The sequence below is a fragment of the Schistocerca americana genome, chromosome 3 (assembly GCF_021461395.2).
Source record: "Schistocerca americana isolate TAMUIC-IGC-003095 chromosome 3, iqSchAmer2.1, whole genome shotgun sequence".
Taxonomy (NCBI): domain Eukaryota; kingdom Metazoa; phylum Arthropoda; class Insecta; order Orthoptera; family Acrididae; genus Schistocerca; species Schistocerca americana.
This window is the reverse complement of record NC_060121.1, coordinates 737,453,455-737,469,202: the sequence shown is the minus strand read 5'-3', so window position 1 is coordinate 737,469,202 and position 15,748 is coordinate 737,453,455. Positions and strand designations below refer to the sequence as shown.

General features: G+C 43.7%; 1 protein-coding gene across 4 annotated transcripts in view; it reads right to left on the bottom strand.

Annotated features, from left to right (window-relative positions):
* The window catches only part of LOC124606685 (glycerol-3-phosphate acyltransferase 1, mitochondrial), a 420,439-nt gene that overhangs the window by 51,500 nt on the left and 353,191 nt on the right, over positions 1–15,748 (bottom strand). For all 4 annotated transcript variants that reach the window (XM_047138701.1, XM_047138700.1, XM_047138702.1 and 1 more), the window contains 2 exons: positions 2,480–2,657; positions 2,177–2,385 (listed from right to left, as the gene is read on the bottom strand). In XM_047138701.1, the coding sequence (XP_046994657.1) occupies positions 2,177–2,385; positions 2,480–2,657 (387 nt within the window). The remainder of the gene's footprint in view (positions 1–2,176; positions 2,386–2,479; positions 2,658–15,748) is intronic.

Sequence of the window (15,748 nt, the reverse complement as noted above, 5' to 3'; positions counted from 1 at the left end):
ACTGTTGACAGCAGCACTATTATAACGGTTTCACAACCTATATGTATTACTTTATTTAAAAGTTGTCATTTTATAAATAATTATGGTCACAATATTTCAAACAATTTTACAGGATTTTTTAATATGTTTAGATTAATATTACCCGTTGACCCCTTCCCCTTCCCCTAACTGCCATATGGCAATCTACGACGATTTTTATTTACAAAAACGATTTTATCGTCATACAGCTACAGAGGATATGATGTACGGTATCTTAAGTGTGTCAACTTTAATCAATTCCTTTACAACCCTCTAGTAATCTATATAATTTTAACTTTCATTAAATATTTATAAACTTTTATCGATGGTAGTAATTTATGTGCTGTAAGTTGTAAATAAAACAAAAGACTTGTTTGTTAACTGACAGTCGAACCCAGCACCAATCAGCGTGCCCTTCCAATGTATTAGAAAAAGAAAAATGTAACACATTGTTTTATAAATTAGTCCATTATTTACAAAAAGAAATGAATTATGAACAAAAAACCTGCATGGTGTAACTCATTTCCAAACATTGTATGTGTGTTGTTGAAGTGGGAGGTCATAAAGTACAGGGTGTACATGAAGTCCGGGAACACTTTCAATTATTTATTACACAAGAACCAAATATTGTACAGATGTCACACAAATGTCATTTTGAAGAGAAACTCTGAAAGATCCCCCCCATGTATACTGCCACAGCATAGTTTGGTAATTTGCCGATAGTCAGCGCTAGTTGCAAACATGACGAGTTCAGGTGCAGAGTGAGCTTTCTGTGTGTTGGAGTTCGACAAAAACAAGTGTGCTACAGCTGTCCAACGGATGTTTAGAACCAAGTATGGTAAGAAGCCACCAACAAGGAAGGCCACTTACTACTGTCACAACAAATTCATTACGACTGGTTGCTTGGGCCCACCAAAGAGAAGCGGACTGCCACAGTTGACTATGCCATGCTGGAACAGGTATGGCAAGAATTCAATTACCGTATTGATGTATGCTGAGTCACTCATGGCTTGCATATCGAATGCTTGTAAACTTTCAGAGTTTCTCTTCAAAATGCAATATGTATGACATCTGTACAATGTTTAGTTCTTGTGCAATAAATAATTGAAAGTGTTCCCAGACTTTATGTACACCCTGTAATATCTTTTGGAAAACATTGTAACTCACTCCCATATTGACTGATGAAATTATTTTATACGCTGACACGATGAAAATTGTGGCTGTAAACAGAAAAAAATTGCAGCGTGTACCAGGTATCGAGTGCCGCCTGGCGGTTTAGTCCACTTGGCTTCCAAAATTTTCACTTGGTAGCACTTTGCACTGTCTCTTGCGCAAGAATTGATGTGATATAATGTTTTTATGTTACTGACATAGCAATGGTAAGCTAGGAAGCCACATTCTAGTTATATTTTTGTAGCCTTTGAAAATGACAAAGTCAAAAGTGTAAGGTTGATGAAAAATGAAAGTGTGCTCAAGACATAAGTAAAGTTATTAAAAGTAAAATCAGTGGAAAAGACTAATAAATCAAACTGAAGTTATGTTTAAGTTACACTGAATCCCCCAGATTCACTCAACGGTTTCACTTTCTTGTGCACAATAGTGTCATTTGCATACTGTTCTAGATTACTGCTCACCAAAGATGAGGTACTGTTTACACTTATGGTGAACAAGAGCAGTCCATCCCAAGGACAACACACTGTGCACTGTCACTCAAAATGTCCTTGAGCCACTACATACTTGAAAACCTATTCTATTTACTCGGATCTTTGTTGGTCTAGGAATATGATAAATGCCTGTTGCCCTGAATCCACGGTGCACAGAAGGTTGGGTGTGGAAGGAGAACATTGTGTTTCGTGCAATCAATGAATTTTCAACCAACCAACCAACCAATCCATCCATCCATCCATCCATCCATCCCTTCCTTCCTTCCTCTCGTGTGTGGGGGAGGGGGAAAGGAGGGGGGGGGGGGGGGAGGAAGAAGAGAAGAAGTGAAGGTGATATGCCACATAGCAATATTACTAAAAGCCAGCAAAGGAAGAGGGCTGGTTGCAGGTGCAGTGTTCGATCAGTGGGTTACAATGATATTATACATGTAAAAATAATGAAAACATTAAATTTCATTATTCTAATGACAATATTACAAGTCAAAAAAACTTACTATATCCTGTGACAAAATGTCTTTGTACTTGAAATTGTCTAGCTTGTCAATGATGACATTTTCCAACATCTGACAAGGTTTGCAGAAGATGAATTCAAACTGAAGTATATTACACAGTTCATAGGCCCGCAGTATGATAGCTTCTTCAGATATCTGTTTCGTTTGTGGTGACTGACACTCCCATTGTATGAGAGAACAAAGGGAAGAACCTTAAAAAAGATAACAGTACAGTAACTAAATATTGAAAACACTATGTTAATTTGACACAATAGCATGTAATTACAATGTGCAAGACTTACTCACCTAGTGCAGCTTCCACAGCAAAGAATGGAAGTAATGCACTGCTATAATAATACAGTTCTATAACATTAGGCAGCATAGTAACTGGCTCAATAAAAACAGTAGGTTCTGGTTCTGACTGGCCGTCTAAAGAAACCACTCGTCTGTCTTTTCTAACGAGGCCAGGACCCAGAAGTTCAAGCTGAAAAATTGATGGCGTGTAATGTTACTTCTGAAATAACATGCCTACATCAATGAAAACAATCAAGGACACAAGTGAATGAAGACCTATTACAGTCCACAATGTCAATGAAATTGAGATGAGTAAGTTGACTGTACAAAACATTGCCATTAGCTTATTTCACTAATTTGAAATTGTTGAATGTAAAGAAATATCAAAAGAGTAAGGTATTAAGTGCAGTACAGAAATGAACTCATGAAAACATAACTACAAAATTATGGTAAATGATTTCCATTGGAGGATACAGGGAATAATTTTCAGATTTTTAACACAACAGGCAGCAGTATTTCCTGTATACATTGTGAAAATGATGTCCAATTTATTAGACCCTGCTACATCCAGCATCCCACTACATCCATTTACAAAACAGGATGGCACAAATGAAAAGCTTAATCTGCCAAATATTTGACATTTTTTTAGTGGGCAAGTAGCAATGTACATCAACAGCTGTCCTAAAGCTGAGCAACTGATGTCTCAAAGGAGAGTGTTGCTTAGGAGGTATTGGTAACATTAATAACTTTGAGACATGTCTGTAAAGTCTGTGGCCAAGCTCTAATGAGCGGTCAACTGAATGGTGGGAACAGACAAGAGGATAGACGGAGGGAAATCAGCACTATAAGAAGAGAGATAGATGGGTGTTGGAGGGGAGGGGTGGGGGGAAGGAGTGAGCCACACTAAAATGATATAAGATAGGCAGTAAGATTAAGAATAATGTTAACAGAAGAATGAACCAGAAGCAACACATGCATTTTGCACTGTACCACTTGGTTTTAACCAGACTGAGTGTTCTGAGTGCTGCAGTGTGGGCATATGAGGCATCAGCATCACAGGATGCTGAAACATTGTAGGTATATTCATTAATCGATAGTTTCACTTTCTGCAGCAGGTGAAAAATATGGCGCTGTAAGCAGTAAGAATGTTATGTGGGTACAGAAAAGGGTAGGAATGATCCAACACATGATAACACATACTTCTGTCACATTTATTAGGATATGGTCACAAGTTACAACATGTGTTCAATATAGTTTCCCAACTCATTAATATGCTGCATCCATAACACGGCACGGTCGACAGTTGCTCGTAACATATCTGATGTAATCAGAGCGATATGTCATTGTATGCTGTCCTTCAGCTCAGGAAGAGCACAGACACATCCCTGATAAATGAGGTAATATCTTTCAGGTATCCCCAACCTTCAGGAGTCACATGGAGTTGGTCACAGGATCTGGAAGCCACACTTCTTTAAAATATCTAGAGGTGATGTGGTCATTACCAAAGGTTTCTCAAACCACTTCTTTCATCTGGAAAGTGGTATATGGTGTCACCCATCTTACATGAAAATAGTGGTGTGGACACAGTTATGTCCTTGCATACTTAGAATCACGTTACACAAGGAGGCCCTTATGACAAGCAGAAGTTACTGTACATGTCATAGACCTGCGAGGTGTGATCTCTGTATTGAGAGTGGCTGGTAGGCCCCCAAGAATGCACTGTCAGATGCACAGTACTGTAAGGTGCTTAAAAATGTTATTAGGAAAGCAAAGAGTATGTGGTAAGCAAATAGAATAGCTAATTCACAGGATAAAATTAAAACCATATGGTTAGTTGTGAAGGAAGTGTCTGCTCAGCAGCACAAGGTCTACGATATGAAGTCTGTTCATAATAAAAATATTTCTATTACTGATATCAGGTATATGTACAGTATTTAACAATCATTTTCTGAGCATTGCTGGTGACTTAAATAAAAATTTAGCTTCTACAGAAAATCATATAACTCTCTTGGCAAATGCCTTTCTGAGGCTGATGTCTGAATCCTCCTCTATGATACAGACAAGATGGATATTGAGTCAATAATTAAATCACTGAAGACTAAGGACTCTCATGGATATGATGGGAGTGCCTAGCAGAATATTAAAGTACTGTGCTGCACATGTTAGTCTTGTATTTAGCTATATTTGTAATTTTTCCTTTAGAAATGGTCAGTTTCCTGAATGATTAAAATACTCAGTAGTAAAGCCGCTTTATATAAAGGGAGAAAGGGATGATGTAGACAATTTTAGACCCATTTCTATGCCATCAGTGTTCACTAAAGTTATTGAAAAGGCTGTGTATGTAAGGATAATTGATCATTTTATATCACACGATTTGCTACCAAATGTACAGTTCGGCTTTAGAAGTCATTTAACAAGTGAAAATGCTATATTCTCTTTTGTCTGTGAGGTACTGGATGGGTTAAACAAAAGCTTTTGAACGCTAGGCATATTTTTTGATTTAACTACTTAGGCATTTGATTGTGTGGATCACAAAATATTGCTCCAGAAATTGGACCATTACAGAATACGGGGAGTAGCTCATAATTGGTTCCCCTCTTACTTTAGCAACAGACAGCAAAAGGTCATTATTCACAATGTTGAGGTTGGCTGTGATGTGGGTTCTGAGTGGGGTACGGTCAAGTGGGTGTGCCCCATGAATCAGTGTTGGGGCCACTCCTGTTCCTTATTTATATAAATGATATTATTGTGGGTAACTGTAAAATATTTCTGTTTGCTGATGACACTAGCTTGGTAGTAAAGGATGTTGTGTGCAACACTGGCTCGGTTTCAAATAGCGTAGTTCATGACCTAAGTTCATGGCTTGCAGAAAATAAACTAACACTAAATCACAGAAAGACTCAGTTTTTACAGTTTCTAACACACAATTCAACTAAACTTGACATTTTAATTTCATAGAATTGGCATATGATTACTGAAACTGAACAGTTCAAATTTCTAGGTGTTCAGAGAGATAGTAAACTGTCATGGAAAGCCCATGTTCAGGATCTTGTTGAAAGACTTAATGCTGCCATTTTTACTAGTTGAATGGTATCTGAAGTGAGTGATCGTTCGACACAAAAATTAGCCTACTTTGCTTATTTTCATTTGCTTATGTCGTATGGTATGGTAACTCTTCCCATGCTCAGAAATGAGTGGTTCAGTCGATAAGTGGTGTTATTTCTTGTTAACAATATTAGCTTACTCCCACGAATAAGCAGCTTTCACTCAGTTAATACTCGGCAGAAATCAAACCTGTGTTTGGATCGGACTTCCTTAACTCTTGTGCAGAAAAGTGTGCGGTATACTGCTGCATCCATTTTCAATAAGCTACCACTCAAATTCAAAAACCTTATCAGTACTCCACGAGCTTTCAAATCGAAACTGAAGGGTTTCCTCATGGCTCACTCTTTCTATTCTGTCAAAGAGTTCCTTGAAAAATTAAGCTGATTCCTGTTGTATTGTTGACTGCAGTTACTTAAACTTATGGATGGACTTTTTTTCGGGTTCATAAACATTTTATTTTTATCTGTTATTACTTTTGTGTTGTAATTTCATGTACTGACATGTTCCATGACCTTGGAGATTTGCTCCTAAAGAACTTGACGAATAAATAAAAATAAATAAATTCTGGAACCACCACCAGCTCCTGCTTGCTAGTTGTGGGCTGTAGGGCTGGAAGTAGCTCACAGAGGGGACGGAAGCTGCACAGACGGAGGTGCAGGAGCTCGAAACAGGATACTGCTGGGCTGCCGTGGGATGCAACAGCTTCTCCACATCCTTGGACTCCACTGTGCCATGGAATGGTAAGAGCACTGGTGCTACCGGGAATGGTTGCAAAGTTGGAGACCCCAGGTGCTGCAGTGCCCAATGAGGGGATGGGCGACTGCTCAGAGGGGCCACTGGGGGGAGGGGGGAGGGGTGTTGATGGGGGAGGGTGGTAGGCGTGTTGCTGGGTCACAGTAGACATTGTCCTCCTGCTGATGGCCGAGCTGATGCAGTCGTTGTCTGCCCCAAGCCCTGCATCATGTTGTACCTAAGACCCTCTTCTTAAAGAGTGAGAGTGGTGCGGGGAAATGAAAAGGGTGGGGGTACCAGGGTGGGTAGGACCAGAGGTGAGCAAGAAAGGACAGGAGAGGATCCATCCACCACTGGGGCCACTGGAATAGCTAGAGGGGATGGCGGTGGCCCCTGTCCAGCAATGCGCACGCAAAACTGGTTGAAGTGGTGGGCAACATGTCTGTCCCCCAACTACAGCATAAAAACCTTGTGCCCCCATTATTGCGGGATGACCAAATGCACATGCCCAGACTCAGAGGCTGGGAAGGAATTTCGGCACCAGTTGTACTGGCCTCAGGAGCGGTGTTGGCATTAGCAGGTGAGGCAGTATGCGGCTGGTGGCCACGGAGAAACTCTGCCGAACTCTTCTCACCCAAGGCTTTGTAAGAACTTAAAAATTGACTGATAGCATATTCCGCTGAACGGTCATCAATGTACTTGAGAATTTGAGATTTAAATGTGCACACCAGATGCTCAACTTCACCATTCGATTATGGGTGAAAAGGTGGGTTCCAAACATGTTGGATGCAATTTGTAGCACACAAGTTCCAAAAGATTTGCAACAAAAACTGGGAACTGCTGTCTGTTACAAAAGTCTGAGGAAGAGTTTCAATGGAAAAGATTTTTCATCAGGCCGTGATGGCAGTGTCCCCTGTCGTGGACCTGAGGCTGACTAGGTATGGGAAGTGGGAATATGCATAAGTCGGAATGAGCCAATCTGTTTCTAGAAAAGGGCCAATGAAGTCAAAGTGGACATATTCCCAATGGGACTGCGGATTAGGCCGTAGAGAATCTTGGGAGCCACTTGTTGATCAATGCATCTGTTGCATGATTGTACCATCAGCTCTAAGTGTTTTTCGATTCCTGGCCAGTATACAGGGTGGTCCATTGATAGTGACCGGGCCAAATATCTCACGAAATAAGCATCAGACGAAAAAACTACAAAGAACGAAACTCGTCTAGATTGAAGGGGGAAACCAAATGGCGCTATGGTTGGTCCGCTATGGTTGGTCAAACGGATGTCAACTGTGTTTTTTTAAATAGGAACCCCCAATTTATATTACATATTCATTTAGTATGTAAAGAAATATAAATGTTTTAGTTGAACCACTTTTTTTGCTTTGTGATTGATGGCGCTGTAATAGTCACAAACGTATAAGTATGTGGTTATCATGTGACATTCCGCCAGTACGGACGGTATTTGCTTCGTGATACATTACCCATGTTAAAATGGACCGTTTAGCAATTGCAGAAAAGGTCGATATTGTGTTGATGTATGGCTATTGTGATCAAAATGCCCAATGGGCTTGTGCTATGTATGCTGCTTGGTATTCTGGACGACATCATCCAAGTGTCCGGACCATTCGCCAGATAGTTATCTTATTTAAGGAAACAGGAAGTGTTCAGCCACATGTGAAACGTCAACCACGACCTGCAACAAATGATGATGCCCAAGTATGAGTTTTAGCTGCTGCGCGGCTAATCGCTAATCCACACATCAGTAGCAGACAAATTGCGCGAGAATCGGGAATCTCAAAAACGGTGGTGTTGAGAATGCTACATCAACATCTATTGCACCCGTACCATATTTCTATGCACCAGGAATTGCATGGCGACGACTTTGAACGTCGTGCACAGTTCTGCCACTGGGCACAAGAGAAATTACGGGATGATGACAAATTTTTTCCACGTGTTCTATTTAGCGAGAATCATTCACCAACAGCGGTAACGTAAACTGGCATAATATGCACTACTGGGCAACGGAAAATCCACGGTGGCTGTGACAAGTGGAACATCAGTGACCTTGGCGGGTTAATGCATGGTGCGGCATTATGGGAGGAAGGATAATTGGCCCCCATTTTATCGATGGCAATCTAAATGGTGCAATGTATGCCGATTTCCTACGTAATGTTCTATCGATGTTACTACAAGATGTTTTACTGCATGACAAAATGGTGATGTACTTCCAACATGATGGATGTCCAGTACATAGCTTGTGTGCAGTTGAAGCGGTATAGAATAGCATATTTCATGACAGGTGGATTGGTTGTTGAAGCACTATACCATGTCCCGTATGTTCACTAGATTTGACGTCCCCGGATTTCTTTCTGTGGAGAAAATTGAAGGATACATGCTATCGTGATCCACCGACAACGCCTGACAACATGTGTCAGCACATTGTCAATGCATGTGCGAACATTAGTAACGCGAACTACTTGCTGTTGAGAGGAATATCGTTACACATATTGCCAAATGCATTGAGGTTGACGGACATCATTTTGAGCATTTATTGCATTAATGTGGTACTTACAGGTAATCACGCTGTAACAGCATGCGTTCTCAGAAATCATAAGTTCACAAAGGTACATGTATCACATTGGAACAACCGAAATAAAATGTTCAAACGTACCTACACTCTGTACTTTAATTTAAAAAACCTACCTGTTACCAATTGTTCGTCTAAAATTGTGAGCCATAGGTTTGTGACTATTACAACGCCATCTATCACAAAGCGAAAAAAGTGGTCCAACTAACACATTCCTATTTTTTTACGTACTACACAAATATGTAATAAAAACTGGAGGTTCCTATTTAAAAAAAACGCAGTTGATATCCGTTTGACCTATGGCAACGCCATCTAGTGGGCCAACCATAGCGCCATCTGGTTTCCCCCCCACAAGCTAAACAAGTTTCGTTCTTTGTAGTTTTTTCATTTGACTCTTATTTCTTGAGATATTTGGCCCGGTCACGATCAATGGGCCACCGTGTATACATGGCATCATGGCAGCATTTTTTGTTCTGGATACCCTCCAAGTGGTCAGAATGGGGAAGCTGCAGAATGTCATTCTGTAATTGGAGGGGGATGACGATTCATAACGACACATGTTCCATAACCACAAACACAACTCCATCTACCAAAATCAGCTGTTGTTGTAGCTGAAAATACAGATAAATGGAATCTGCCTTCCTTTGTGGCAGCTTCTCTGCCCCCCCCCCCCCCCCCCCCCAACCCCCTCCTCCTGACCCAACAGAAAGTTCCTACAAACATGTTGTAAGACAGGGTCTGCACCCATGCATTTGCCCATATTGGGAGGTGCACTGACCGAGAGCTGAGCCTCCTCAATGAGGTAGAAACATAGACCCTCTTCTCTGGCAAATGACAGATCAGGATCTATTGGTAGCTGAGAGAGAGTATCTGCATTTGCATGTTTATCTATGGTACGAAAATTAACTTCATAATTGTATCTACATAAGAAGAATGACCAGCACTGCAACTGGTGAGCCATTTTGTCAGGGTGCCGTGATGAGGGTCTGAACAGTGAAATGAGCAGCAAATGGTCCACTATCACATGAAACTTCACCCAAACAAAAAGATGTGAAATTTCTTAAGTGCATATGTAATGGCTAATGCCTCCTTTTCAATTTGGGAATAATTCCTTTGAGCTATCATCGATGTCTCGGAGGCATAAGCTATTGGTTGCCCACGCCCATCCAGTTCCATTGTCTGAGGCATCTGCCACCATTACCAACTGTTCGCAAGGCTGTAAGGTAGCTAAACACAGGGCTGGGCAAAGGCAAGTTTTCAAAGTTTGAAATGCAGTTTTGCAATCCGGTGTCCAAGCAAATGGGGTGCTCCCTTTTTGCAGTTGGTTCAATGGATGAGCACTCTTTGAAGCATTGGGGATCAACTTCTTGTGGTAGGAAACATTCCTGAGAAATTACGACAGTTCACTGACATTCTTCAGCCAAGATAGTGCTGTGATCACTTCCACAACAGTGGTCTTTGGTTTGATGCCTTCATGCAAAATTATGTGACCCAAATGTTGAACTGATGCCTAAAAGAACTGAGATTTGTCAAGGTTACACTTTAACCTTCACTGTGGAGTGTGTGAAAGAGCGTACGCAGACTCTGGAGATGCACCTTGGTACTATGATGCCCTCAATATAATTTATACAGCATGGTATATTTTGCATTAATTGGTCAAGAAATTGATAAAACAGGGTGGGGGCACTGGCAATTCCAAATACTAAGCACCTCTATTTAAAGAGGCTGAAAGGTGTATTGACTACCATGAGCTGCTGCAACTCTACATCAAGCGGAAGCTGCAGGTAGACTTTGGCCATTAATTCATCCGGACGTAGTATCAGATATGAATCAATGTGAGCCTGTACATTTATTGACATTCTAAAGTCACCAAATAGTCACAATTTTCCAGTTAGTTCTTGATGACTATGAGTGGCAATTCCCTTTGATTAAATGCAGCCAGTTCAATTACATAAAATTGTGTTGGTCTGTCGAGCTCTTCTTTAACCTGGTTGTGGAGAGCTACTGGGACAGGACATGCTCTGCAAAAGTTAGGGCAAACGGAAGGTAGGAATTTGATGTGGGCTGTGAAACACTTAATGCAGTCAAATCCAGGAGAGAAGAGGTCAGCAAATTTCTTGCACAATGCTCCTAAGTCCTGAAAGGCTACTTCATGTGACACCAAGTTAAAAGTATCTGTGATTGTAAAACCCAATGTCATGAAAGTGTCCAGACCAAACAGTTTCTCTGCTGAGCGGCTACCTTCTACCAGAAATGTAATTTCCTGAACAAAACTTTTGCACTTGGCGTCGACTGTGTATTAATCATTGATAGGACTGGTTTGCCTATCATAGTTAACTACACTCCTGGAAATTGAAATAAGAACACCGTGAATTCATTGTCCCAGGAAGGGGAAACTTTATTGACACATTCCTGGGGTCAGATACATCACATGATCACACTGACAGAACCACAGGCACATAGACACAGGCAACAGAGCATGCACAATGTCGGCACTAGTACAGTGTATATCCACCTTTCGCAGCAATGCAGGCTGCTATTCTCCCATGGAGACGATCGTAGAGATGCTGGATGTAGTCCTGTGGAACGGCTTGCCATGCCATTTCCACCTGGCGCCTCAGTTGGACCAGCGTTCGTGCTGGACGTGCAGACCGCGTGAGACGACGCTTCATCCAGTCCCAAACATGCTCAATGGGGGACAGATCCGGAGATCTTGCTGGCCAGGGTAGTTGACTTACATCTTCTAGAGCACGTTGGGTGGCACGGGATACATGCGGACGTGCATTGTCCTGTTGGAACAGCAAGTTCCCTTGCCGGTCTAGGAATGGTAGAACGATGGGTTCGATGACGGTTTGGATGTACCGTGCACTATTCAGTGTCCCCTCGATGATCACCAGTGGTGTACGGCCAGTGTAGGAGATCGCTCCCCACACCATGATGCCGGGTGTTGGCCCTGTGTGCCTCGGTCGTATGCAGTCCTGATTGTGGCGCTCACCTGCACGGCGCCAAACACGCATACGACCATCATTGGCACCAAGGCAGAAGCAACTCTCATCGCTGAAGACGACACGTCTCCATTCGTCCCTCCATTCACGCCTGTCGCGACACCACTGGAGGCGGGCTGCACGATGTTGGGGCGTGAGCGGAAGACGGCCTAACGGTGTGCGGGACCGTAGTCCAGCTTCATGGAGATGGTTGCGAATGGTCCTCGCCGATACCCCAGGAGCAACAGTGTCCCTAATTTGCTGGGAAGTGGCGGTGCGGTCCCCTACGGCACTGCGTAGGATCCTACGGTCTTGGCGTGCATCCGTGCGTCGCTGCAGTCCGGTCCCAGGCCGACGGGCACGTGCACCTTCCGCCGACCACTGGCGACAACATCGATGTACTGTGGAGACCTCACGCCCCACGTGTTGAGCAATTCGGCGGTACGTCCACCCGGCCTCCCGCATGCCCACTATACGCCCTCGCTCAAAGTCCGTCAACTGCACATACGGTTCACGTCCACGCTGTCGCGGCATGCTACCAGTGTTAAAGACTGCGATGGAGCTCCGTATGCCACGGCAAACTGGCTGACACTGACGGCGGCGGTGCACAAATGCTGCGCAGCTAGCGCCATTCCACGGCCAACACCGCGGTTCCTGGTGTGTCCGCTGTGCCGTGCGTGTGATCATTGCTTGTACAGCCCTCTCGCAGTGTCCGGAGCAAGTATGGTGGGTCTGACACACCGGTGTCAATGTGTTCTTTTTTCCATTTCCAGGAGTGTAAGTGTTGAGCTGTTGGACATAAGGGAGGTGCACTAATTTTCAGATAAGTTTATGTATTGAGAAGTGAGGTGCCAGACCAGTGTCTACTTGCAGTCGTACCATTTAAGCACTGATGGGCACTGTGATACACAATTTATTGGGAATGAAACTGCTGGAAATGATCAAGTTTATGTCTATAGGCTGTTCTTGCTGTTGCAAAAATGAATCACAGAAGACTGACATGCTGAGTTAGACGGAAGCAGATGCTGCTCCAACTGTTTACCTGCTGCAGCATGTGCATGGGCTAGGGCCTGTTTACAAGCAGGCTGCAATGTATGTCTTTGTTCCTAATTACTGGCCTTCAGCATACGAGGCTTTGAAAGCCTGTGCGAAAGCTAGAACTTTTTCAAGTGATGAACCATCAAACTGTAAAGCTTGCTGTCTAGCTGCTTTATCCAGAGCAGACCTGATAATGGCATCCCTAGCCATTATGATGGCATATGATTCCTTATGTTTTGAAGTGACGAAATGACACTTTCAGCTAAGGCCGTGCAGTTCTGCCACCCACATCCTGTATGTCTGATTAGGGTGTTTATCACACTGATAAAATTATACCCTAGATACAATCACAAGCTCATGCCGCTGGTGGTACGTGGTTAGTAAACTGCACATTTCCTCAAACAACAACAGAATGTGTTCAGACAGTGGAGCCAGTTTACATAAAAGTCTATATCCAGAATGAGATTTTCACTCTGCAGCAGAGTGTGCACTGATATGAAACTTCCTGGGAGATTCAAACTGTGTGTCAGACCATGACTCGAACTCATGACATTTGCCTTTCACAGGCAAGTGCTCTACTATCTGAGCTACCCACGCATCACACCCCATCCTCACAGCTTTACTTCTGCCAGTACCTTGTCTCCTACCTTCCATACTTCACAGAAGCTCTCCTGCGAACCTTGCAGAACTAGAACTCCTGGAAGAAACGATATTGCAGAGACATGGCTTAGTCACAGCCTGGGGGATGTTTCCAGAATGAGATTTTCACTCTGCAGCGGAGTGTGCACTGATATGAAACTTCCTCGCAGATTAAAACTGCGTGCCGGACCGAGACTCCAAGGAGACAAGGTACTGGAAGAAGTAAAGCTGTGAGGAAGGGGCATGAGGCGTGCTTGGGTAGCTCAGACAGTAGAGCACTTGCCCATGAAAGGCAAAGGTCCCCAAGTTCGAATCTTGGTCCGGCACCCAGTTTTAAGCTGCCAGAAAGTTTCAAAAGTCTATATGTTTGTGGCAACAACAGAAGAGCTTTTTGAATGTTGGCATTCTTCACTTGTATTACTCCTAGTCCTCTGGTGATTCTCATATGGTGGGAATAGCGGCAGGTGGGCTGGTTATGGATGCTGCTGGCATTCCACAAGTGCTTACAAAACCCTTTCCAAAACAGAACTGTTTTCTTGCAGAATTTGTTGTATTTGTGTCTGGCTTTCCAACTGCCATTGCAGCAGGCTATGAAGTACAGTTTCCACTTCTGTCATCCATGATGGACTGAGAAAGGTGTGGGGGGGGGGTGGGGGAGGGAGAGGGAGAGAGAGGGGGGAGAGGGAGAGAGAGAGAGGGAGAGGGAGAGGGAGAGGGAGAGGGAGAGGGAGAGGGAGAGGGAGAGGGAGAGGGAGAGGGAGAGGGAGAGGGAGAGGGAGAGGGAGAGGGAGAGGGAGAGGGAGAGGGAGAGGGAGAGGGAGAGGGAGAGGGAGAGGGAGAGGGAGAGGGAGAGGGAGAGGGAGAGGGAGAGGGAGGGGAGAATACCAAGTTCCACAGTCACCACTTGGAAATAAAAAAATGACATGATCATAAGGCATTTTTGGCCGGGAGGCCCCTTTCGGAATCGGCCACCAAGTGCAAGCGTTATTTCAGTCGATGCCACATTGGGCAATTTGCATGTTGTTGTTGTTTTTGGGGAAGGAGACCAGACAGCGAGGTCATCGGTCTCATCGGATTAGGGAAGGAAGTCGGCCGTGGCCTTTCAGAGGAACCATCCTGGCATTTGCCTGGAGTGATTTAGGGAAATCACGGAAAACCTAAATCAGGATGGCCGGACGTGGGATTGAACCGCCGTCCTCCCGAATGCGAGCAACTTGCATGTCAATGATGAGGATGAAAACACAACACCCAGTCCATGAGCGGAGAAAATCTCCAACCTGCCCAGGAATCGAACCCGGGCCTGCTGCATGGGAGGCAAGTACATTACCACACAGCTAAGCAGATGGACACCAGTTGGACAGTAACCATTACAATCCATAATACAGTAGTAAATCCAAGGTAATTGTATTTCAGACTACAAGAACATGACTATTATGGTGCAGCTAGTGAAGTGAAGTATAGCGCTCGGGCTGTGGCCTAATTAAGCCACCATAGTTTAAATGGGCACCAATCAGCAAGCTGTGAGCATTGATGTGTGCATCTGTGTTGTGGACACCCTACAAGGAAGGGGTGCTGTTCCTACCAACCAATTCTGAAACAGACACTATGGCTAGCAGATGATCCTTGACGACGTAGCATGCTGAGATGGAAGGTGAAAATGGCGTGATACTGTTTCTGCGGCAACATGTTAATTGCGCACACTCCGAGAGGTGCCCAATGAACAGCTGTAGCCAATGCTGGAGAATTTCCCACCAGAGATGGAGAAGCCTAGTAACATGGTAAAACGTGGGAGTTACTGCACTCCTCGAAAAAAACTGAACAAGAAAGAAGGAGCTTGTGAAACATCACACAGTCACATAAGCTGAGTGCAGTGGATGTTTGTGCACAACATGCGGCAGAGTGGACCCCATATACGACAGTTCTGTACATTCACAGCACCGTGCACAGTGAAATGTGCATTGCATGTCCAAAGAATATTCCCTGGGCACGTCATCCATTGCCATGCATGCCAAAAAATGAAGGATAAAGGCGTGGCTTTCTAGCCTATCTTGGGACTTCATTTGGCCCACATACTGAATCTTGTAGGGATACCAGGGAGTACGACAATTCCCATGATACAGCTTGAGCACTGGCTGCAGAAAGTGAATCATGTGCTGCATAGTTGGCTATAGCTACAGCAACTTCGTCACCAACTGC